This window comes from Corythoichthys intestinalis, chromosome 18 (genome assembly GCF_030265065.1).
Source record: "Corythoichthys intestinalis isolate RoL2023-P3 chromosome 18, ASM3026506v1, whole genome shotgun sequence".
In the NCBI taxonomy this organism is placed as follows: Eukaryota; Metazoa; Chordata; class Actinopteri; order Syngnathiformes; family Syngnathidae; genus Corythoichthys; species Corythoichthys intestinalis.
The window spans coordinates 17,859,320-17,885,421 of NC_080412.1; the positions used below are offsets into that span (position 1 = coordinate 17,859,320).

General features: G+C 38.4%; 2 protein-coding genes across 5 annotated transcripts; one reads left to right on the forward strand and one right to left on the reverse strand.

Annotated features, from left to right (window-relative positions):
- Positions 1–200: 200 nt before the first annotated feature.
- On the reverse strand, positions 201–12,601 carry mpp1 (MAGUK p55 scaffold protein 1). 4 transcript variants are annotated; one of them, XM_057821208.1, is made up of 13 exons: positions 12,395–12,601; positions 8,375–8,497; positions 5,721–5,849; positions 5,548–5,626; positions 5,280–5,365; positions 5,103–5,171; positions 3,431–3,627; positions 1,987–2,090; positions 1,833–1,913; positions 1,670–1,750; positions 1,382–1,584; positions 1,027–1,101; positions 201–950 (listed from the first exon to the last, which is right to left on the reverse strand). In XM_057821208.1, the coding sequence occupies exons 2-13, from the start codon at positions 8,495–8,497 to the stop codon at positions 774–776; spliced, it is 1,404 nt and encodes a 467-aa protein (XP_057677191.1). In that variant the 5' UTR covers positions 12,395–12,601; the 3' UTR covers positions 201–773. The 4 variants fall into 4 exon arrangements, with proteins under 4 accessions (XP_057677191.1, XP_057677189.1, XP_057677190.1 ...); XM_057821206.1 differs by having other exon boundaries at positions 5,721–5,852; XM_057821207.1 differs by lacking the exon at positions 12,395–12,601 and having other exon boundaries at positions 8,375–8,713.
- On the forward strand, positions 12,082–25,752 carry tmlhe (trimethyllysine hydroxylase, epsilon). Its single transcript, XM_057821209.1, has 7 exons — positions 12,082–12,409; positions 12,490–12,666; positions 17,929–18,208; positions 18,299–18,418; positions 21,352–21,588; positions 21,896–22,034; positions 22,170–25,752. The coding sequence occupies exons 1-7, from the start codon at positions 12,256–12,258 to the stop codon at positions 22,299–22,301; spliced, it is 1,239 nt and encodes a 412-aa protein (XP_057677192.1). The 5' UTR covers positions 12,082–12,255; the 3' UTR covers positions 22,302–25,752.
- The last annotated feature ends 350 nt before the right edge of the window (positions 25,753–26,102 follow it).

Genomic DNA, 26,102 nt, shown 5'->3' on the forward strand with positions numbered 1-26,102 from the left:
TGTGAAAACCTAAAATGTGTAGTAACTCCATTATTAGCAGAAATATCTGTCAGTTTCAATGTCATCTAATTAAATTGCTTTCCCAACTAGTGCACTTGGTGTCTCAGAATTTTGGGGGCAAACATCTGGATCCCATGATATGCATTTTCAATATATTACATTTTAAATGTCTTTGGTTGTTCGGTGCTCGCATATCAATGATAGGCAAAGAAGCAGTTGAAAGAGTTGAGCATTTTAATATTCATGAAGTGCCTTTAAACTGCCTACGAGGTATACAATTTTAGGTGACAGTTATGACATGTGTTGACAAGACATGTGTTGAATTCATGACAAGTTATTGACTGACTGAATAGGTTTTCATTAGAAAGTTACATGTGCCGTTGGAAAAATAATTCATTTTTTTAATAACTGAAGAAATAGTTAGATTGTTACATAATAATAAAATTCAGTGACTTAAAAGGGAAGATATCTTTCACAGTTGCGGTCTTATTTTACTTTTATCCACAAAACAACAATCACAAAGTTGAATGGCACCAAACCTATCCAAAACACTCTCAAAAGCCTCAAGTAAACATAGCCGAATGACTAAATAATGCATCTCTGGTAAGATTTTCAGCTTTCTCATTTTTACAGTAGATCTTTCTTAATATTGCTTTTTTTTCTTTTCAACGTAAACCCAGTCAGACATCACTAAACGCAGAGGTTTTGTGTCAGAAGTGATATTGCACTGCTTCGAAAATAAAACAAGCTGTCACACTGGTGTCTATTATCTATCAGTACACCCACGAGACAGGCACCCACTGTGGAGTGGAGGTGGCCTTCTCCAAGGCCTCTTCAACACATTTCACACTTGCATCCACATCATTGTTGACTATGATCAAGTCAAAGAAGTGTCTGTAGGCCGTTAGTATGGCCTCGGACTCCTTCTGGATCATCGTCAGGTTTTCCGTCTGGGACAATGACAACAAAATGTTAAGCTGTTAAAGGTAAATATCCTTAGCGTCAATTTGAATAAGGACGTCTCACCTGAGGAGCTGTGTCGGTGGGTGCGATGAATACCACCAGAGGAGCAAAGTCAGCAGTCCTTAAAACCTTCAACGTCTGCAAAGTCATGAAAAAAAATAGATTGATGTTAGTGAAGGGGGTCATCGGAAATGAATGGGGATGTTTCTGGAAAATTTTGGTGGAAACATACGTTTTTGGAAAAGATTGTATACATATTTTGTTCCCCTTGATTTTCTGAAATTTTTGATGAGTAAATTATGTGAATTGGAAAAATAATACAGGATTTTGATATTTGAAATGCTTTTTCCATTTTTTTTTTTTTTTTTTTTTTAGAACACCCAGACAAACTGCGGTGCCTTCAGGGTACAACACATACCTGTGGTTCTACATCCAGCAGCGCAATTTTTCCTTGCTCATGGATCTTTTGAATGGTCTCAATTTTGGTACCAAACATATTTCCCTGGAAGCTGCCGTACTCTAGCAGCTCATTTTCTGAGATGCACTTGGTCATGGCGTCGTTGGAAATGAAATAATATTCTTGTCCATCGTCCTCGTCCTTACGTTGTGCTCTGGTGGTGTCTGCACAAGTGAAATTAGAATTGTATAAAATCAATCTTGTCATTTCAGTGTAGTATGAAATTGTTTGAGCTTCTGTACTGCTTACGTGGTACAGGATAAGAAAATTTGTCAGGATATTTGGTCAGCAAGGAATTTTTGATGTGACTCCTCCCTACCCCATGTGCACCTTAAAACATAATGTAAAACATTAAATAATTTAAGTTAAATCCAAAATCACATTTAAAAAGTATACATGTAATGAAACTTACCAATGAGCACCAATGTTTTCCGTTTGAAAGCAGGCAGCCGGACAACTTCCTCATAAGAAATGACATCTAGCTGGTCAAAAACTGAAGAAAAAAATATATTAAAAAAAGGTAATACAATGGTTGAATGGCAATATTTTCCAAGTGATAAACTCACTTGAGCTGTGCTTAGCCAGGTACTTGTCTTTGCACTTCTTTTTCTTTCCGAATGGGCTCCAGGACTGGCTGCCGTCTTTGGTGTTGCTTTTACTTGCCACTCTCCTGTAGACAGTAAACAGTGTAAACAGTTTTGAAAAACATGTTGTTCAGTTTTCTGTTTTCAAATGAGTAGCAGGAGTGAAGTATGAGACAATTAAGTAATGGGGAATTCCAATGTGTGAACTACACCAATCTAACAATGTTCCAAACAAATTTATGGAAACACAAATAAATGTGAACTAACCATAACCATATTTTTAAGTAAATATTGTAATTTGCAAGTATTCAACAACAGTGGAATGAGATCATCCTCAAAGTTCTATGAAAATTGATTGACTATACTGTTCGGAAGTGTACTCCTTTATATTGAGCAGTGTAAATAGAAAAGTATGGACGTTACTCAGCTTCTGAGACTGCTCAGATACCATCCCAATGGCAGTATAGTAATAACTTATTGTACTTTTAGATTAAAGTAGTATTGGCCATTCTGGGATTTGCTGTGAATTTTTGTTATATAGAAACATTAAAATTATCATATAGAGGTAGTCCCCGGGTTACGAACGAGTCCCATGTCTACGATGGCGAAGTAACCCGAATTTCCGCATATGTCGAAATTAAACATTTAAGTACCCCTCGATAACCCCTAAAATCGCAAACTATTCAAAAGCTTGTATTATATGACGCACATCATTGTACTGTCCTCGCCAAGATGTCGGAGCTTAGTCCTAGCTAGACAGCGAGCCAAGCGAAATGACGATGATGTCAAATGTCCGTGTGGTTTGCTGACTTTATTCACCAGCTCATGACATCAACACTTCCAGAATGAAACTAAAATAAAAATGAAATTAAATCAGGTTCATCTTCAATCACATCAGTTTGAATTTGTGTTTATAACTAGCCACTGATACAGCAATGACAATCCACACAAACGATTAGCAAGTATCAGTTAGTTTAACATAATCAAAAACAATCACATAAACTTTCCCCAAGTATTCGACCACAATTTAATACACACGATAAACAGTACAAAAGCTGGTATATACAGGTGTTGCATCTGTGGATGTTTCACATGCAACAAATGTGCACGCAGGCTTGCAGGTGTAATCTGTCCCATTTCTAGCACTGGCTGCATAGCTTCTTCATGGGAGCTTTCACTAACGCCAAATGCGCTCTTCCTCGTGTGCGCGTGTGCTCTTCTTCGTGCGTGCAAATACGTTCTTCCTCTGTACATGCGCTATACCATTAATACTACCTGCGCTACGCTCCATGTGGCAAGATAAAGCATGCATCACAAACAAACTCCGGCATCATAAAGTCGAAATCACGTGAATCGGGTAAGTCCCGGGGACTACCTGTATATATATAATAATAAAAATAATATATATACAAGTATATCACACAACCATTCTTGGAGCTCTGGCGACGGTATTAGTCCAGCAAAGTCTGCTGCACTGCTCTCTACCGTGCCCTGCCACCAGTTGGGATCCTGCTTGTTGATGATTTGAATGACGTCACCAGTTTGAAAACGTAGGCCAGCCTCTTTGCACGGGATGAGCTCATCTATGGAGGGGTCGTAGTTAAACTGGGCCCTCATGTACGTCTGCAAATTCAGATCACATAGTACAACTTTAGTTTGTAGAATGCATTTTATTGTTGTTGACAACTACTGTACATAGCACAGTGACTGAACACAGACTTAATGGGAATTAGCTTAATATGTAGGGAATGATACTGACAATTGCCAATGAAAGAGTTCAACAATCATATGGATTCAGTCAATGTGGCTGCCATTGATAGCGACAGATGTCCAGTCAATTTGAACTAGGAGGGATGACAGCGAATAAACAGTCATAGCAGTTTATTCGCTGCCAATCCTACCAGTTCAAATGGATTGGACATCTACTAGTGACAAACTAATTTTATTTGTATCAGACTGTGGTCTATTCAAAAACACTCCGTTAGGGGAAAACAGAAAACCTGGCTCACATAAATTGAAAGGGTCCTATTTAAATCATTTGGTGATGCTTGATAGTTTCATTATGGAGTTGGTCTAATACTATAGATCAGGGGTGTCCAAACTTTTTGCAAAGGGGGCCAGATTTGGTGTGGTAAAAATTTGGGGGGCCGACCTTGGCTGACGTCCTTTACGTAGAGCGATATATTTAAGCAAATTTTAGCAAGCCATTCTGTCTGTCACATTTGCTTTCTTATTTTTTTTTTTTTAATTCAACAATCTCGCAACTATCCTTTGTGGCGTTCCCCTTCGACTCTCGGGCTCTTGCGAAATACTGCTGCTGTAAAATTAAACTAGCTTCAAGTTGCTTCAATTTCTCAATACGCATCTTCCCTGTAATCTTGTTGTACATGTCAGCGTGTCTTGTTTGGTAATATCGCCTCACGTTGAACTCTTTAAAAACAGCGACTGTCTCTTTGCAAATGAGGCAGACGCAGTTGTTGCGTATTTTAGTGAAGAAATAGTCCAATTTTCACCTGTCCTTGAAGGGTCGGCCGTCGCAGTCAACTTTCTTTTTTTTGTTGATTGTCGCCATTTTAGAAAAACTGGGAGTAAAGGGTCACACGGGGTAATGTTGCTTAGAGTGCTGCTGCCTTTTAGTGGGTAAATGAGGAGCAGCATTTAGTGTGTAAGCTACTTGATATGCTGGTAGCAGTACTGCTGACCAATTTATTAAGTCTGTGTGCGGGCCAGACGTTATTGATTTTATGACAGAGGCTGGGGGCCGGATGAAATTTGACCACGGGCCGCATTTCGCCCCCGGGCCTGACTTTGGGCATGTCTGCTATAGATGTTTTAAGCACTGTATAAATGATTATATGTACAGCATGTTGTGGATTAATGTGCCAATTTGACATCGAGTTTCACAGTCAAACTAACTATGGTACTGCACACTACTTCAATAGTCACCTTGGATTTTCATTGATTAAGAGAAGAGTCACCTAGCATGGAAAATGTACATTATTGTATAATTACTGGGAAAGATTGTGATACTATCCACTTGGTTATATTCATGCATTCACATCACCAAGGCGTGGTTTATTTTATACTTTTGCTATTACCTCACATGGTTTGGATCGACTCTTCTGATTAGAAACAATCTTCATTGTGACTATTCCGTTGGTTTCTTTCTGTAGGAAAAATACAGTAAAATTCACTGCTATAGTGTAGTTAAAAAAAAAACATTTTGCTTGTTCATTATTTTTTGACTAAATGCATGTAACAAAGGTATAACATACCAAAATCTTTTGTAGCTGATCGACTGTGTGGTTAGTCACACTTTTCCCATTGATTTCTGCTATCTCATCCCCTTCATGCAAGGATCCTGAAAAAACAAAGACACTGTATGTAATGTAATAATATCATCACATTGGTTACTGTGATTCTAATGTACAGAAACCAAAGGCAAGCTTGAGGAAAATGCAACCATATATCAAAATGTCCTTTCAGCCCTCTCAGTGTGGTTGTAACCACACCCCGCTAACAGATCAGAGTTTGATTTATTACCTTGTCGGTGTATAAATCCACCATGTAATATTCTGGCCACTGTGCACCTTTGCTTGTCGTTCATTTTTAGAGTCACCCCCTGCAGATGAAAGAAAAATAATGATGAGGACTGAATGCAGAGGAATCAAGCAACATTAATTGATGGCACATTTGGTGAAAAACAAGTATAGTACCATCGGCTCCGAGGGATTTTTTTCAAACATGACTTCTCTCATTTTGGTCAACTCGGTGCCGTTCGCATGTCTGGCACTTCCATTGGTATAAACCTCAGCTCCTTTATTCTCAAAGGTTTGCATAGCTACCTGCTAAAAACACAAAAGGAATATATTATGTTGCAATTGAAAATAAAAGATGTCTTCCTTTTTTTAATAACTAAAGCTTTTTGCTAATTGCTAGTGCTTCATTTGCAGTTCCAACGCATGTTCTAGGTTAAAAATTAACCAAGCATTATAACACATCATTAAACACGTTCAACGATCTGCTCCAACAGGTTCGTGTGGTCATGGATACCACCAGTGTCATCAAGGGACCCCATCAGAAAAGAGCTGTAAAGCCAGATTACATTTATTGTCTTAGATGAGTATTGCAAATAAGTCGACTTTAACCCTTTCAGGGACTGCTGTCCCACAATTTGACACTTATGACCGTCAGTCCTTTCTAAAGCAAGCGTGTATGATTGGTAAATTTATTCTTTTTTTATTCCACACTTAATTTTATTCATTAATTTATTTTTTTTTACATTTAAGAGATTTAACGCTTTATGGGGCAAGCGACTATTTTTGGTCATTTAAAAGAACTTTATGTCTATTTGTTTATTATTTAGTATAATTGTTTTGAACAAATGTTTATTTGCCCCTCCCCATAAAAATGAAATGGATTTCTAGCACCGACAATGGCAAGCAATGAGTTAAATGAGTCCACAATAGGGGTTAATTAAAAAAAAAAAAAAAAATTGTAAAGAATTCATACAATTTAGGATGCAAAGATGATGCTGTACCTAAATCAATAAATTGCACTTGACACAAAAATTATTACCAAAGTACTATGTAAAGATATGAATTACAAACTACCGTACTTAGTTACAAAAGAGCTGGAATGCAATGTCACAGCTTGACAATATAATTCTCGTATGCAATGAAAATATGCCCTCTAGGGGTACTGAGGTAAATAGATGGATACTTGGGGCAAGGTCATGAATTAACTGCCTTGTTGGATAAAATCATAACAACGTACAAGCCTTGTCAGTCAATAACTGACATTGAAGCAGCAGAGGTTTAGTTCCGTGCAACAGGGATGTGCTACCCGGGTTAAACTAAAGGGTATCAGGGGAACCTAGTAGAACATCTTAGGAGATGAAATTAGATCCTGTAATATCATAGACGTCATATTTGGTCTTCAACTGTGTGGTGTGAATAAGCAAGAAGAACATGCTGAAACCACAAAAGCCTGGGAATGTTTTGCAGTTTTGCTCTAGATGCGAGGCAGCAAAACTGAACTGCTCTCCACAATCCACACTAAGACGATAATGTGAGACCTTTCCAAATACCAGTTTTGGGTGTGGTAACACATATAGGACAAACAACTGAAGTTAATACAAAATTAAGTATTTTCTTTTCCCTTATAACCAATTTTTACAAGTCTTCAAAAAAAGAAAAAAACTTTTTTTTACTAGTAGACATCCAATCATGTGACTCTTAAACATTCAATTAAAATGCTTTAAATGAGTTGATCACTAGTAGATGTCCTATCCATTTGAACCGGGAGGATGGCAGCGATCGACCATTAGTTCCTCCTAATGGATTGGACGTCTATCGTTGTCTATGTCAGCCAATGAGTTGAGTGGAATAATAATTAATACAAATTGAATCACTCGTTAGCCAAAAGGGACGATGGGTCTTTTAGTGAAGATTGCAAGTCAACGGTATATCAGATTAAATCATCCTTTCATTACCCATTAACACTAGTCCTACATGTCATTTTTCCATCTAATTTACCTAAAATTAGATATTTTTATACATGCCATAGTCATGGAATATTGCCTAGTTAGCGTTTTTTTGGTTTCCTAACAATCCCATAGTGACCTTTGATCAACATACTCAGCAGTCTCCAAAGTGAAGGCCTCACTGACTAGATCAGCATTTAAGTAAACCAAAGTGCTGAGGTCAGGAAAAAGTTTCCATTCTTTGTCATGTTGTTCTGTCCCACACTGCTGAGTTGACACTTCTTTCAAGCTGTCTGATTTAACACATCTCCTCATTCTATTTAAAAGTCGTACAAATATAACAAGGATTTTAATCTAAGAAATGTGTGTCTTGGAGACACTACTACATTGTGATAGAGTAAACAAGCAACATAGCCTTGGAAAGCCAACACTGCATTTAAAAGTCAATTTAATGCAACAAGAACATGTTGACGGTCACACAAGTAAAAATAGATTACATGTGGTAGAAGCTTGTTTACCCCTCAGCTGTCACATGATTTCCCTGTGTATTTTGGGGTAGTGCGTGCAGAAGTGGAAAAGCCTGAGTATAAGCTGGGTCCTCTCAGGCTAAGTAGACAAAACAGTGAGGTGACTCAGCTTTCAACAAAATATGTGGCCACCCTCTTTTATTTTATTTTTAATGGAGGCGGGGGCATTGTGTTCAATGGCAATGAAAGTCAAATTGTTTAACGTCTACTAAATTCACGAATTAAAAAAACGGTTTAGTGATCTATGATATAGTACAAAACTAGGGCCATGTGCAATCTCGCGTCCCCGGAAGCAAGCAGAAAAAAAGCGGAGCATTTAAGAATTAAAAAAAAAAAAAAAGGTAGAGCGACAACTTACCTTGTCAGGCTTTGGTTTGTTTTGAAGAAGGTGCTCCAGGTAGAGGTCAGAGAGGGCTGTCCGGACAGAGTCCACGGGCTCCAGTATGACAGCAGGTTCGTTTTTATTGGATTTTAGCGTCATCTTTCCGGTGAAAAAAAAAACAACAAAAAACAGTGAACCCGATTAGCCAACCTGTGCAAGGTCCACAAGAGGCTGGCCCGAAAATATGCTGTGGGATAGGAAACTGTTAATGATAAAATGTCACTGAGATAAAGGTCCAAGGTTCTGATCAGCTGCAGTTGATATACACGAGCTTCACTGCAGGAACCTACTGACTGAAGTAAACACGAAGGGGAAGGTTCGTGCTGCCTTCACATGCTTGCCACAATATCCAAAATTTGAATGCTCAGTCTAACCACTCAATCTAACCACTACTCAAAAAAATGAACTGTATGTTTTAGGGCTGTCAAACGATTAAATATTTTAATCGAGTTAATTACAGCTTAAAAATTAATTAATCGTAATTAATCGCAATTCAAACCATCTCTAAAAATATGCCATGTTTTTCTGTAAATTATTGTTGGAATGGAAAGATAAACGGATTTATTCATTCAGCATAATGTACATAAGTACTGTATTTGTTTATTATAACAATAAATCCACAAGATGGCATTAACATTATTAACATTCTTTCTGTGAAAGGGATCCACGGATAGAAAGACTTGTAATTCCTAAAGGATAAATGTGAGTTTGTATATTGTAACCAAGTATTGCCATCTAGTGTATTTGTTGACCTTTCAGTAAATGATACTGTAGTGACTTAACTGTTCTGCCCAAATGCATGATGGGAAGTGGGGCAAACATGACTGCTCTGTGGTGGCTGCAAATTGTATATCTTCTTTGCGTTGGTTACAATACAGGATGTTAAGGAAAAAAATCAACTCATGTCATTCTTCCCTACGTCGCTTCCCACAATAGTTATAGTTGTTGAGGAAGAGATGTGAAAGCTTTTGCCAATTAAAAGCATGGCCCCAATGAATGCTTGTGTCTACTCCACTCACTTGACGCTGCCTCTTAGCGTTGTATATACGTAAAACAGCGCCATTGTAGTCTATTTGCTGCAATGCGTTAGTGGGTTGTTCCGCGCATGCAATAAATGTGTTAAATATTTTCGCATGATTAATTAAAAATATTAATTACCGCCCGTTAACGTGATAAATTTGACAGCTATAGTATGTATCACAGTAGTTTCATGTAAAGGCTGTGCGTTTTGTGTAGAGCTGGGCAATCGTTGTTCATTTTAATCGCGATTAATTGTGTGAAATTATTTGTAATTAATAGCATTGTGACTAATGATGAATTAAACAAAAGCAATTAGCGCACTTTTATTTTAAATGTACTGCCATATTAATGAAATAACTATATCTCAATGGCTGCCATTGACGGCAATAGACGCCCAATCCATTTGAACTGGGAGTGTTTGGCAGTGAATGACGTCAAAGGGAGACAATGAGTGAATACACACATAAAATTTAGCAGACTCACAATGAGACAATGAGTTAATGCGCAGTTGAAATAATTAGCAATAAATTATTACAAGTTAATTCGTCCAGCCTTATTTTTGTGTTCGGATATTTACACAAGACATTATTGGCCATGTTATAGAACCTATGTAAGAGCTACCCGGTTGACAAATTAACTAAAAGGCTGCAACAGACGGCGTAAGGTATCCTGTCAATTTAAATTTGGTCGGCAGGCAGTGAAAGATAATGTTGTTTGACAATAACGGTGATAGATGTCCAATCCATTTGAACTGGGAGGAGTCAGCAGTGAATGGCCCATTTAGACTTATGTGCCGGTAAGTTCCCGTGTAAAGTGGCACGGGAATCGCGTGTCATGGCTTTCAGACATGGGGAGATGTCCCGGGAATTACCCGGGTTGGACACTTTTAGACTTGTCTTGTGTTGGCATCTCGACACTCTCTGTGCGGGCAGAGCTACTGGCGCGATTTTATAACCCGGACATTACGTCATTTTTGGTTGGCATCAGCGACAAACAAACTACACATTTCAAAACGATGGACTGTCTCTTCCTCGGCTCTATGATCCCGTAGCAATTTAATTTCATTATGTTTCCAGTTTAATTTAGCTATTTCCTTTTCGCCATATTGATAATTGTGATGTTTGTTTACCGCTTTTCATCTTTCGGCGAAGAAAAAGGAAATGACGAGTGGCCCGCCATGATATTTACGCGTTCGTGCTGTGACCAGGGAATTCAACGGCTGCTTTCACACATGCCTCGTCCCCGGTAAATCCCGGAAATTATACTAGGACTCGAACCCGTTAATGTCCACGTCATCTCCGTGTCAGTCGACCCTGGAAATTGCTTTCACACATATGGGCTATCCGTTTATATCCTGGGATTTAACCGGAGTTCAGGTATGTGTGAAAGGGGCTTATGCTTACTGCCAGCCTTGCAACAGACGTATTAGACGTCTATCACAGTCAATGGCAGCCAATGAGTTAATGTTGTTGCAAGTCAATAGTTCGATTTGAATTCCACATTGATGCTGCATTTAGTTCATTTTTGTTCATGATCAGGATTATTACAAAGGCTAATGAGTGTTTTTGTGTGTGTGTGTTTTAATCATTTAATCTAATAAAAAGGTAAAGCCCTCGATGATATAAACTTACATCAACACAGCGTTCTGTATTCAAAGTTGTCTTATCTACTAATTCATCTCAAATGTCCGAAAGATTGTGAAGGCAGCACGCCGCAGCGGTCCTCGCAGGAAGGGATGCGCCATTGAGGATGCCCAGGCGGGATCACCAGACTACAACCGGGGAAGTCTGGCTAGATGTCCTTCTGAAATTGTTTTTCCAAAACACGTCATCCCTGTTCATACAATAGTTCAAATGTATCATTGTAAGACTGATTTTGATTCATTACACCAGTAAATAATGTTCCCGGGCAAGAAGCAAATTTGGGTTGAATGCACTAAAAGCTGTTTTAATCAAATTTGACGTTTGACTAGGAACAGCTTTAATTATGTCATGCTTACTGACGTGTGACTGACTTGCACTGCATGACCTTTATTCATGTACTAAACTAAAGCATGCGTTTGTTTGGAAAACAATTTCAAAGACGTTCAAAGGGCAAGAACGCGTGAAAAGAATTCCCCATTCATGACATTTTTTCAGTTATTTGGAAAGAATTCAAACGAAATGGGCTTATCATACCCAATTTCCAACTGCTGCGTTTATCACTACGAGATGAAAACAGTGACATCTTGTGGTCAAAACTAAAATAACAACAACTACTCCTACAAATATTACTGCTCCTGCTAGGACAGTACTACTACTGTACAGGACTACCAAATAGAGAGTCTACTGCTGTATGGTTTTTAAAAAGTTTTAAAGTAGAAAAAACTATGTATTTCTCTCAGTGAATACAATTGACGGCCAATATACATCCAATATATTTTGACTGGGAGGGCTGACATCGCTACCAGCACCCCCCCCCCCCCCCCAGTCAAATTGAATTGGACGTCTACCACTGTCCATGGCAATGAAACATGATCTCCTTAAATATCAGCGATTGAGTTGAGAACAGAGCAACGTGTACACAACATGCAATAATCGTGGCTGCCGCGCATGCGCAGTGTACTGTTCAAGACAACCGGTAGTAATTATTGTACATATAACACGGAAAGAGTTTAAAAATTAATCCAGGTTATATTATACGGGGAGATCAACCAATTGTAATAATAAACTTGCTTTGTTGAAGTAAAACGCAAGAGAGGAGGCACCAAGTGGATTAGTGCTGTTGCCGCTTGGTGACTTTGCAGTTGTAAAATTTAGCGGTTTTAAACAGAGGTTCTTTTCCGTGGTGTCCTGGAAATGATCGGTCCGCTGAGCAGAAGTTTACGGACCGGTGTGACACATTCGCAACGTCTCTCCGTGTTCATTCTAAAAATGACTCCTTGGAGACACAAGAAGCAGGCACGGATGTACACTGGTCCTCCAACAACTCACTTACTTGAAGATTGTCTTGGTGAGTCCTGGGTTATTTGAACACTCTTTGCACAAGTCAAACCCTGTTGTTTCTGTACATTTTTCCCATGCATGCACCAGAGCTCCATTACAAAGGGACTCAAATGCATTTGGATTACATTTGGTTGAGAGATCACTGCCGCTCTGCCTTGTCTTACAACTCCAAAACAAACCAGAGGAACTTGGATACCGGAAGTATTGACCTCAATATTCGCCCAGATCATATCCAAGTGGAAGATGACCACCTCATTCTCACTTGTAAGTAGTGCTGTGCGATATGGAAAATCCTATCACGATATGGGTCATATTATATCGCAAATTAATAAGCCACCATATAATAGATTTTTAAAATTATCTGGTGGAAAATTATACAACAATTATGACACCCCCTCTAACGTAATTCAAATATAATTACAGTAATGGAAACTTGAAATTCCTGATTCCATAAAAAGTTACACACAGGGGTGAAAGTGGCTGACATAAAGGTTGCCACGGAGTCAGAACCTCTTAAAACCACAGAAATGCAAAGAAAACTGCTTTTGGCAGTTATAATTCTAAAACACAACAGGTTTTGCATTAGGTTACTGCATTACACTTACTGTACCAAGGCATACATGAGAAACTGATTTTATTTAAATTTTTTTTCAATGATGTGCAAAATAACAGTGAACAAAAATACCATTATTTCAATTTTAACTACTTAAGAACATAGGATGTGCAGTACATTAAAACTGAAGATATTGTAAACATTTACTTATGAAATATTTAATCAAAAGTAACAAACATTAACAAAAATAAGTACAAATAACTTACATTATGCACTGTGAAATGGAAAATATTTTTAATATAACGCAAACATTGACTTTTTTATATAATAAGGAAATAAATCATTAGCCTAACATAGGTAAATGAACAAAAATAAGTCCAAAGTGCACATGAACTATATTGCCAAATGTATCATATTTGAGACAAGCATATCTGGACCTCTTTGCGTTTAAAAAAAAAAAAAAAAAAAACTTTTAAAACCTTATGTTAGATTTATATTTGTTTTTGTTAGATTTAAAGCTAGGTTTATGTACACCTAGCTTGGCAAAAAAGCACACGCAGGAAGTCGACGTAGCTTTTGTGGAGGTTGGTAGCTGCTCCCCCAGCCGCTGTAATAGCAAGCTTCTTTATTCAGGGACAAACAATAGGATGAGAGAGGGTCAGGAAAGTGACATAGAACATAGAATAGAATACATAGACTACATGGGGGCCACATGGCCTAGGACAAAGGAAAGGCTGACTAGAGAAAGGTTATCCTATCATTGGACTATCTATAAGGAAAACATAAATGTTAACTGTACGCACAACAATTCCAACAGTTTTACTACGACAACTGCATATTTTAATATTTCAATTTATTCACACACACATTCATATTAACAAAGTGTACATCATATCAGTGCTAAGATTTTGTGTGCGCCAGGTCTCCCTAAGAAGCTACTAAAAGCTTATAGTCACGAGCCTGCGTACATCAAGACAATCATAAGAAAAAATATCAGATGAGTTGTAGTATATTACTGTGTTCTCATACAAAACGTACTAATAAACAACAAAAAAACTATACTGTATACACACACACACACACACACGAATACACAAAAGAAAAAAAAGAAAAATGCTTCCCTAGAAGAGAATTTATAACCTAAGTATGTCAAAGTTGTTATATTTACTGATCAGAATGGCATCGTTTTAAAGGTGGAGATGGATTTTAATACTTTCAGATTTTCGTCGAGCTCATTCCAAATCCGAAGGCCTCTAGTTGCAATGCTCAGGCTGGAGCTAACAAGTCTTCTCTTTTTTCCACTGATGTGGTCTTTGTTCCTGGTGCTATGAGTATGGAGAGGAGTCCAGACTGGAATGAGCTCACACAGTCTGCTATTCATATTATTTACAATTTGGAACATTATGCATGCGTTATGAAATGTGTTCAGCTCAGTGAGTCGGAGGAGGCGTAAACTGTAAAACAAGGAGTGGGTGGGGGCATTAAAACTAGCCCAGGACATGGCTTGTACCATCTTCTTTTGTAGGGTTTCTAATTTCTTTAGGTGACTGGGGAACGTGTTACACCATATATATAAAATATATATAATGCTTAATGTATCATTAATGATACAAATTATAAAACCTATAATATATATATATATATATATATATATATATATATATATATATATATATATATATGTATATGTATATATATATGTATATATATATATATATATATATATATATATATATGTATATATATATATGTATATATATATATTTATATATATATGTATATGTGTGTGTGTGTGTATATATATATATGTGTATATATATATATATATATATATATATATATATATATATATATATATATATATATATATATATATATATATATACAGTGCCTTGCAAAAGTATTCGGCCCCCTTGAATCTTGCAACCTTTCACCACATTTTAGGCTTCAAACATAAAGATATGAAATTTAATTTTTTTGTCAAGAATCAACAACAAGTGGGACACAATCGTGAAGTGGAACAACATTTATTGGATAATTTAAACTTTTTTAACAAATAAAAAACTGAAAAGTGGGGCATGCAATATTATTCGGCCCCTTTACTTTCAGTGCAGCAAACTCACTCTAGAAGTTCAGTGAGGATCTCTGAATGATCCAATGTTGTCCTAAATGACCGATGATGATAAATAGAATCCAACTGTGTGTAATCAAGTCTCCGTATAAATGCACCTGCTCTGTGATAGTCTCAGGGTTCTGTTTAAAGTGCAGAGAGCATTATGAAAACCAAGGAACACACCTGGCAGGTCTGAGATACTGTTGTGGAGAAGTTTAAAGCCGGATTTGGATACAAAAAGATTTCCCAAGCTTTAAACATCTCAAGGAGCACTGTGCAAGCCATCATATTGAAATGGAAGGAGCATCAGTCCACTGCAAATCTACCAAGACCCGGCCGTCCTTCCAAACTTTCTTCTCAAACAAGGAGAAAACTGATCAGAGATGCAGCCAAGAGGCCCATGATCACTCTGGATTCACTGCAGAGATCTACAGCTGAGGTGGGAGAGTCTGTCCATAGGACAACAATCAGTCATACACTGCACAAATCTGGCCTTTATGGAAGAGTGGCAAGAAGAAAGCCATTTCTCAAAGATATCCATAAAAAGTCTCATTTAAAGTTTGCCACAAGCCACCTGGGAGACACACCAAACATGTGGAAGAAGGTGCTCTGGTCAGATGAAACCAAAATTGAACTTTTTGGCCACAATGCAAAACGATATGTTTGGCGTAAAAGCAACACAGCTCATCACCCTGAACACACCATCCCCATTGTCAAACATGGTGGTGGCAGCATCAAGGTTTGGGCCTGCTTTTCTTCAGCAGGGACAGGGAAGATGGTTAAAATTGACGGGAAGATGGATGCAGCCAAATACAGGAACATTCTGGAAGAAAACCTGTTGGTATCTGCACAAGACCTGAGACTGGGACGGAGATTTATCTTCCAACAGGACAATGATCCAAAACATAAAGCCAAATCTACAATGGAATGGTTAAAAAATAAACGTATCCAGGTGTTAGAATGGCCAAGTCAAAGTCCAGACCTGAATCCAATCGAGAATCTGTGGAAAGAGCTGAAGACTGCTGTTCACAAACACTCTCCAACCAACCTCATTGAGCTCGAGCTGTTTTGCAAGGAAGAATGGGCAAGAATGTCAGTCTCTCGATGTGCAAAACTGATAGAAACATACCCCAAGCGACTTGCAGCTGTAATTGGAGCAAAAGGTGGCGCTACAAAGTATTAACGCAAGGGGGCCGAATAATATTGCACGCCCCACTTTTCAGTTTTTTATTTGTTAAAAAAGTTTAAATTATCCAATAAATTTTGTTCCACTTCACGATTGTGTCCCACTTGTTGTTGATTCTTGACAAAAAATTAAAATTTTATATCTTTATGTTTGAAGCCTGAAATGTGGCGAAAGGTTGCAAGGTTCAAGGGGGCCGAATACTTTTGCAAGGCACTGTATATAAGGACCACATTAAGCTTTCACATTTAAATTGAAAAAAATCAGAATGTTCTGTTCATTATTTCTGGGGTGAAGCATTATAACATGGAAGATGATGAGATAAAATAAAATAAAAAAAAATAAAATAAGCCATCTTCAACTCATTCCTTTCTCTTAAAGATCTGATCAGTTTTTAACTGATCAACTCGATGTTTTTTTTTTTTTTTTTTGTCAAAGACAGAACATGTGCATTTGATCCAGTCAGAGCTAGCCATGCTGATCACATGTCAGTATGTCAACCAATTGAACGGACAACTGGAGTCCAGGCAGGGTGGTTTGCACTCGCGTATCGACGCGAGTCGAGTCTCTCGTCGGACTCATCAGATACACATGCTAGGAGAACTCAGTGCTGTCCGTGGAATTAATAAATAATCATTATCGGTGGAAACGAAGGGCACTACACAAGCACTTTATTGGGCTTGTTGTTAACACTTATGTATGTAAAAATCTGACGTTAGTAAATTGTTTTCCTCCTGGAAATGTATGAGTGGCAGCCTGGCAGTTTTTTTGTTGTTATTTTTTAAACAGTTGTCGTCATATTTTCGGGTTCAAAACACCATTCCGCACCGCTCCGCCTCCGAATTAAATACTGGAACGGCGTTCCGGACTGTTCTGGCCTACTTTCACCCCTGGTTACATATGCACTACCTAAAACTAAATGCAAATAATGCATTTTCAAAATGAATTTTTATAATATTGTTGCACTCAATTAAATGTAATCTCTACAATGTAAACAGAAATGGTCTCAATGCACTTGATATTCATCAAGTCCCCAAACACAAATCACTTAAAAGAAATATTGGTCCCAAGTGGGAAAAAAAATAGAAAAAGTCTCAGATCACCGGTGCATTGATATTTTTGTTCAGTATAACCATGAGAAGGATTTACATCATGAAGGGAGCTGAACTTTCTCCTTGGGTAAATTTTATTGTTATATGGTTCACCGAGTGTGCTCATCCTAGAAGAAAAGGCATATTGTTCTTGATTGTTTAAACCATATACTATAACACAAAATATATAGTGCTATCAAAAAGTAACTGTGTAACCAAGGTTAAATGTTAACCGGTTCCAAATTGTTCCATGTGCTGTTTTCTGCCCATTCAGCGGGCATGTCGACAGCTCCCGAGAGCTGGGAGAAAGGCTCTATTTTTCACAATATGGGAACCTCATTTCTATGAAAAAGTGCAAAAATGCATAAAGCAGTGTTGTTCTAGAAATACATGTGTGGGTGTAGGCATTTTCCCCACATTGTCCTTTTTTCCTACCCCACTTCAAAACTCTAACAGATTTGGAACTTTAAACTTAAAAATTATATGGTGAAGCTGTAAGTGTCCGAAAACCACTAGAATTTTATTTTATCTCTGCTTATTTCCCATATGTTTAGTTTCAAGAAAAGCTTGCTTCTCTCCCTCCTAGGGCCGGGTGGTCACACATCGAAATACAGCCTAAGCTGGATAGCTGAGAACAGCTTTGAAGGGAAGAAGCAAAGCACCATACAACCACGAGTTCTTTGGAATGCAGACATTTATAATAATTCACATGTACCCACCTCCAAATGGGACACCTTCATGAGCAGCGATGATGAACTAAAGACGTTTCTGCAGAACTATCTTCTCTATGGGGTGGCTTTTGTTGATGATGTCCCTGCTACAGTTGAAGCCACAGAGGCCGTGACTCAGAGGGTTAGTCTTATCAGGTACTGCATAGTTTTCTCTTTCACTATGTTTGTCTGCATTCATGGAGAACATTTTCAAGGTTGAATCCCGTTGTCTTACTGATCCACAAGAGAGACGACGTATGGAAGAATGTGGTGCTTCACTTCCGATTTTTCTAGAGGAGACACTGCCTACAGCCAGCTTGCTCTGGACCGCCACACAGACACATCTTACTTTCATGAACCATGTGGGTAAGTTGGAGGTTGATTATTGTCGGGAATTAGCATCATACCAGAGCAAAGCAGTTGCAATGGTTTTTGTTGCTGTTTTTATTTTGTTTTATTTTTTTATTTTATTTTTTTTTTTTTAAAAATTTTTACTATACATACAACCATGTGAAAAAAATAGGACACCCTGTTAAATATTCAGTTCTTTATTAAGAAATGTTCACATATGAATGTCTGATCTTGTTTTTCTTTATCTCTTGAAAAGAATGTGATTTAATTGGAGATAAACAACAAAAATTAACATTATTTTACTCATTGAACCAAATTTATCAACAAAAATGCATATTCGAACTGAGGAAAAAAGTTAAGACACCCTACCACCTAATAGCTAGTGATACCCCCTTTGGCTGAAATAACTTCAGTGAGACTCTTTTTGTAGTCCTCTATCAGTCTTTTGACATCGGTCTGAAGAAAGTTTGCCCCACTCCTCAACACAAAATACTTTCAACAGTGACTGACTGTTGAAGTGAGAGAAAACACCATGGTGAGATGAAAGGAGCTGTCTGAGGCCTTCAGCAAGAAGATTGTAAACGCTTATGAGTCTGGTAAGGGATTTCAAAAGATCTTGAAAGAATATAAAATCAGCCATTCCACTGTCCAGAAAACAGTCTACCCAAGCAAGTTCACACCGAGAGCAGACCGCAAGATGCTAAAAGAAGTCTCCAAAACCCTAAAAGGGCATCACAGGACCTACAGCAGGCTCTTCCTACTGTTGATGTGAAAGTGCATGCCTCTACATTCAGAAAGAGACCTCACAAGTTTAACTTTCATGGGAGGTGTGTAAGGAGGAAACCTTTGCTCTCCAAGAAGAACATGAAGGCCAGCCTGAGTTTTGCCGGAGTGAATGTAGACAAAGGCCAGGACTTCTATAATAATGTTCTTTAGGCAGACAAATCTAAAATTGAATTATTTGGACACCAGAACTGAGGTCATGTTTCCAGGAAAAGAACCCCATACCAACTGTGAAGCATGGAGGTGGGAGTGTCATGGTTTGGGGATGCTTTGCTACAGCAGGACCTGACCAGCTCACCATCATAGACTCCACCATGAATTCTATCGTGTATCAGAGGGTGCCTGAGGAACGTGAAAACATGTGAGATCATCTGTGGAAAAAATTAAGCTGAAGGGAAACTGGACCCTGGAACATGACAATGACCCAAAACATACCAGTAAATCCACCAAGGACTAGCTGAAAAGGAAGAGAGTCCTGGAATGGCCGAGTCAAAGCCCAGATCTTAATCCCATTAAGAGGCTGTTGAGTGACTGCAAACGGGTTGTGCATGCAAGAAACCCCTCAAACATCTCACAGCTGAAAGTATTCTGCGTTGAGGAGTGGGGCAAACTTTCTTTAGACCGATGTCAAAGACTGGTAGATGGCTACAAAAAGCGTCTCACTGAAGTTATTCCAGCCAGATGGGGTAACACTAGCTATTAGAGGTGGGAATCTTTGGTTCGATTCGATTACGATTCAGAGGCTCCGATTTGATTATAAATCGATTATTGATGTCAACCAAACCCCTCTTTTTAATGTTTTGTACATTAGTTCCAAAATAGTATAAAAATCCTATTAGGCTAAACCAAACTAATATTTAAGTATCAAGTTAACAGTTAAAAACATTAAATAAAATACTCAAGTCACCATTCTGTATCAGCAGCTTTAAACTACATTCAATTAATTTAATGATGTGAATCAACCGTTAAAGTTGATAAAATTGCTCCTGTTATTCCATAATTTCCCTTCTGTCTACTTACAATATGTCAAAGTTTTAAAATTGTTTTATTATTTAAAGATAGATTCAAGTCAAGATTTTGCTGATTGAGGAGTATTTCAGATAAAACGTTAATTAGGTTTGCTACAACAGAGCCTTTTAGAGAAGTCTACTGCTTTAAGATAGCGGCTGTTTACAACGCGGCAACTACTAAACGGCAAGCCAGTGGTTTCGCATCTAGTTCTTTTTATATGTTCTAGCACCGCAGTCGTCTGTCATTTAGCATCTAGCTCTGCATAATATGTGATATCTACTATAGCTGTATGTGGCCGTATGTTTGTAGCAACTAGCAACTGGGCGTTGTTTGAACCAGCTGTCGGCCGCAGTCAGGTATTTTTGTTTTTTTATCTAGCGGCATGAGTTGAACATGATATTTGCTCTCGGTCCGTTCCTCATTGCGTCCTGAGGACCGCGCTGTGTTTTAGTTGTGCTTTACCTGGTATAATTCAATAATCGGAATTTGGATGTTTGTGAATCGTTCTCAAATCTTCCACGGCCAGATGGCGAATAATCTAAGAATCGGAAATTTCGCATGCCTCTACTAGCTATTAGGTGGTAGGTTGTCCTAACTTTTTCCTCAGTTAGAATATGCATTTTTGTTGATAAATTTGGTTTAATGAGTGAAACAATGTTATTTTTTGTTGTTTACCTACAATCAAATCACATTCTTTTCCAGAGATAAAGAAAAACAAGATCAGATATTGATATGTAAACATTTCTTAATAAAGAACTGAATATTCAATAGGGTGTCCTAATTTTTTCACATGACTGTATATGCATGCCTGCTAATTTGCAGTTGAAATTATATGTACTTTGTTATTATTTTTTAAATTGATTATTTTGTTTTATTATTATTTATTAATTATGTTAGATATATATATATATATATATTAACTTTCTCAACCTGATTTTATTTAAATCTTTATTTTTTTAAAGAGTCACGGGTCAATCAAGAGTTAATTTTCAGTTCAACTATAGAGTAGGTTTTCATAGACTTAAAAAAAGAAGAAATAGAATACATTTTCAAGAAATAAGTTTGTTAATGCAAAGATCTGTTGTTTCAAAAGTTCTTTATCTGGTTGTAGGCTGTATTACGTAATACTGTTTTAAATCAAATTTTTTCTGTAGAATTCAGGTTTTTCACTGCCTAAAACATGAAGGGACGGGAGGAAGGAATCTCCTTGTTGATGGTTTCTACGCGGCTGAAACTGTTCGTGTCCAGTCGCCAAAACATTTTGAGCTGCTTTCGCATGTTCCAATTAGGCATGAATATATTGAAAGCACTGGCGGCCACCAAAACCACATGATAGGCATTGGCCCAGTCCTGAATCTATACCCTTGGAATGATGAACTTTACATGATTCGGTATGTTTATGGTATTATTTATTAATTGTGTGTGTTCATCCTTGACTCTTTCAGTGCCATTGACAATGATATATGTCCAATCCATTTGAACTGGGAAGGATGGCAGCGAATGAACAACCGTTCATTTGCTGCCATCCTTCCCAACAAATGAACAACCGTTCATTTGCTGCCATCCTTCCCAGTTCAAATGGATTGGATGTCTACTGCCGTCAATGGCAACCAATGACTTGATATCAGCAATGCATTCAAACTAGTGTTGTACCGATGTTGTATGATATATTAAATTGTTGTTCAACGTCATAAACAGGTACAACAACTATGACCGATCAGTGATAAACACCGTCCCTCATGATGTTGTTCGCCGCTGGTATGTGGCTCATCGACACTTGACCATGGAACTGAGGCGACCAGAAAATGAGCTGTGGGTAAAACTCACGCCAGGAAAAGTAAGACGATTCCTCATTATAACCAGAAATGTATTCTGTAACATAATTTGTGGATTTAGTCATAATGGAAGGATGTAATGTTAAATGCAGAAGTGATAGCTATGTATGTAACTGTTTCCCTCCATCTCACTTCAGGTGATTTTCATCGACAACTGGCGAGTCATGCATGGTAGGGAGGCTTTCACTGGCTTAAGGCAACTCTGTGGATGCTATCTGAGCAGAGATGATGTTCTCAGCAAAGCACGTGGTTTTGGACTTCAGGCATAATGCCATTCCAAGAGCGTCCCTTTACCTTTGCACTTTTAATCTCATGAAGTAGGTTTAATACTTGAAGGCATTAATTTTTCTACAAAATCCAATCAAGACTTTTCACACAGCATTTAGCAACGCTCGCTGCCGACATGCACATTCATTGTGGGTGTGCCGCGAAGGCACGAGGATCAAATGCTGTGAGCGATCGCGGGAAGCCGCATCCAATAAGAAGGTTGCCGCTAGAGTGACTTCACACTGCTAAAAGAAATACACCAAGCAACAGGAAAAGCCCACTGTTACTTGTTGGTAGGCTGCTATGCAAGCAATTCCCAATGTGGGCGATATTGCATCGGGGCGTAGTTGTATATTCACCCCGCCCAGCAGCAAACACCAAAAAGCCAAATGCTGTGTGAAAAGGACTTTACATTTCATCTAGAAATACATGTTGATTAATTTTGTAATATATGATTTGTGCAGGTTTACATACTGTAACACTAAATATACGAACTTTAAAGTGCCTATGACAGGATGAAAACTGTTTTAAATAGCATTATTGTGTGAATTAGAATCATATTTTGAGACGATTCGACTATATAAAACAATTTGGCAAAGCGCAGATGATGAGAAATTAGTCTTTTAATCTGCCGTTTAGCCCCTGCCTGTCATTATAGCACTCTAGCGTCTCCAACAGGAGGATGACATCGGCAGGGTCATGGTTTCATCTGATTGAGTATTCAGCCCATTGAGGTGGAATTACTCAGAACGAGGAAAATGCGACGAAGAGAGCCGCAAAATGTAATTGTTTTAACCTCTCTACTCCAATTTTTTTTACAGGATATTCTTTTTATCCAAGTACAGTATTTTTCCCCAATTGCTAAATAAATGGTCATGACAAATAACAGCCTTGTGCTAAATGGAATATGAAATATTAAGAATGCATTTATTCAGTACGACATGGCAAAATTACTCCATAATGGTCAAAACTGTTGACTTCTTGCCACCTTTTTGCCAACGAAGTTAGTCGGGCTTTTGTCATTTCCCTGCCCCCGGCTTCGTAGAGCGTAAGCTAATCGGAGGCGTGAAAGCTAGCCGACATGCTAACCTGAGCTGAGTGATGTTTCTAAGTCTTATTATCGCATTTTGAAGCAAAAAAATCACACAAAACTACCCCGGATCATGTCACATGGTGGCGATTGTCTTCACCGATCGGCAACCCGCCCTGTGGCGAGCAAGTTACAGCTCTTCGTTCCCCTGCTACGGGCAGGAGAGCTCGTTTGCCGGGGAAGCAGCTGGAAAATGACTTCGGAGGAGCGCGGAGCTGCCACATGGTCAACACGAATATGGCGTAGATGAATGCTTAACTACACAGCGAAGGCGTAAACAGTGAGAGAGCGGCGTGCAGTTGTTGTGCAGCTAACATGACAGGATGTGTCTGAGGGGAACTTTTCTACATGTCCGTCCATGATCAAATGTAAGTAAACAGTCCTATATTTAAAGAAAGTTTGTAGTGTTTACTTTGTGATCGCTGTATTCGTGGCCACCCAAAAGTTGCAATTTCTGATGGAGTGGAAAATTTGACAGAACACCGGGCACAAGAAGAGTGCACTAAGCTGAGTATAATGCTCTCCCGGGGGGCACGCGAAGGACAGGGGGGTGTGCGACAAGCTGCCGGTCGTCAGCCAAGTGGCATTCTCGATGGACAAGGAGCATTATAAGCCACAATATACAAGCCACCTCCATATTAAAAAGTGTGCCATGATCCCAGTATTTGACATGATACAAAATACAATGTTTACTCAATTCCCAGTAAGTCCAATGGTCCCACAGTTGTTGGACTCGTTTTGGCCGTCCTCCAAGGGTGAACGGGAACTTTTCGAAACCCAAAAAGGCTCACACGCCTCTCCCTGATGCAGAAACAAATCCCTGCAGCACATTTGGCTGGCGTAATGCAAAAAATGAACAAATTAATCCGCAAAATCAGCTGAATCCGCAGTCCAGCTGCATGCTATAAAGCAATGCTGTATTGTGAGATGCTGACCCGGGTGACGTCACATTCGCTTTCGTCCTCAACCCGTGACTGGAGCCGGAAGTCACTCATTTTAATGGCGCGGGATTAAAAAAATTAATAAATAAAACGATCGCTTCCACACCCATCCAAGCGGTCCATTTCATTCAGGAGCATAAAATACCAGGTGAAATATGAAATAAACATCCATTTTGGTGTCATAGGCACTTTAAAGCTCAAGTGTCCTTTTTTTTGAGAGTAAGAGAGAAAATTTCTTTTTGACCTAATGCATTCCTTCTTCCACTGTTAAACATTTGGTCAATCTGCACAGTTAAATTAGGAGTAGTCCGCCATAACAATTGTATGTTGATGATATATTTTTATCAAGATACTTTTTAACTCATTGGGTGCCTTTCCTTTCCGATTTGGTCTGGATTTCACAATCAATGCAAGAAGTGGGGTTAACAAGCACAGATTGAATCTTAATGGACCAATAACAAACTCCTGCCTCACATGCTGTGATTTGGCGGTTCAGATAGGATGGACCGAAGTAAAAATGAAGTTGAAACCACAGAAGACCAGACTGACTTGCCATGTATCTTGTACATGGTGAAAGTCAGGCTGGCCTGCCAGGCTAGTCATTGATGGCACTAGACGTCCAATCCATTTGAAGTGGGAGGGTTAACCCCGAATGAGCGAATGTTCATGGATGAAAAGAGCCACATGATTGGACTTCTGTCCCGTGAATGGCAGCCGATGACTTGATGATGATTGAACATTTTATATACATTTTGTGTACCTTAAGGGTATATGGCACATTTACATACAGAAGGCCACACAAAGATGCAGTCACAGTACAACTCTTGTTTCCATCAGTGGCTAGATGGAGATTGCTGTAGTCATGGAAACAGCTGAGCATACTGTGGCCCGCAATGTTGTCCTGGCAACTCAGTGAATATGAGCATTCAGATAGGATGTACTTCTAAAATCAGGCCATGCAAGGTGACAATTTCAATCAATAAGTGAATGTGATGACGTTGCCTTTGGATAAAACATGAATTCAACAGGACTTCACGTTAGATAATTGAGACTTCTGCGTGGGGGAAAAGGTGGAAAGGGCAAATGAGGAAACACTGATAATCACTTGAAATGGAATTGCTAAAGATCTTCATTTACAGAACACCTCACCTTGATAGGTGGGAAATGTCAACAAATGACACGCTAGTGCTGTGCGATATAGAAAAAAATCTTATAATGAGATCATATGCTACACTATAATATATATATATTTTTTAATTATTTGGTGAAAAATTATTGAAAATTATGACAGTTTTCCCCCACAAATGTTAAATGTATCAAGCAGCGCTGCAATCTAAAATGATCCGGTGTAAACAGAAGCAGTATTGTAGCATATCTTTTCTAAGTGTCTACTAATACTTGTGATTTGTGGTTTTGACTGTTGTATATTAAGTTAGCAAAATATTAATAAATGAATGAATTTTGATATTGGAGAGAACTATGTCATCTGTGCTCTGTAGGATTATACATTATGTGTTGCTATTTTCAATTGTCTTGCATGCAGTACTCACATACAGTTGGCAGGAGGATCAAATGGACTAACTATTGATTGGAGTTAGGGACACCTTCTGCTAAAGATACCAGTTTTGGGATGAAATTATCAACTTCCAATTTACTGATTCTATACAGACACATTTGACAAACACAATAAAACTGCTTTAATCATTGCCTGCCATTGACGGCACTTGACGTCCAATCCATTGAGGTGTTGAATGAACGTTCATTCCCGACCC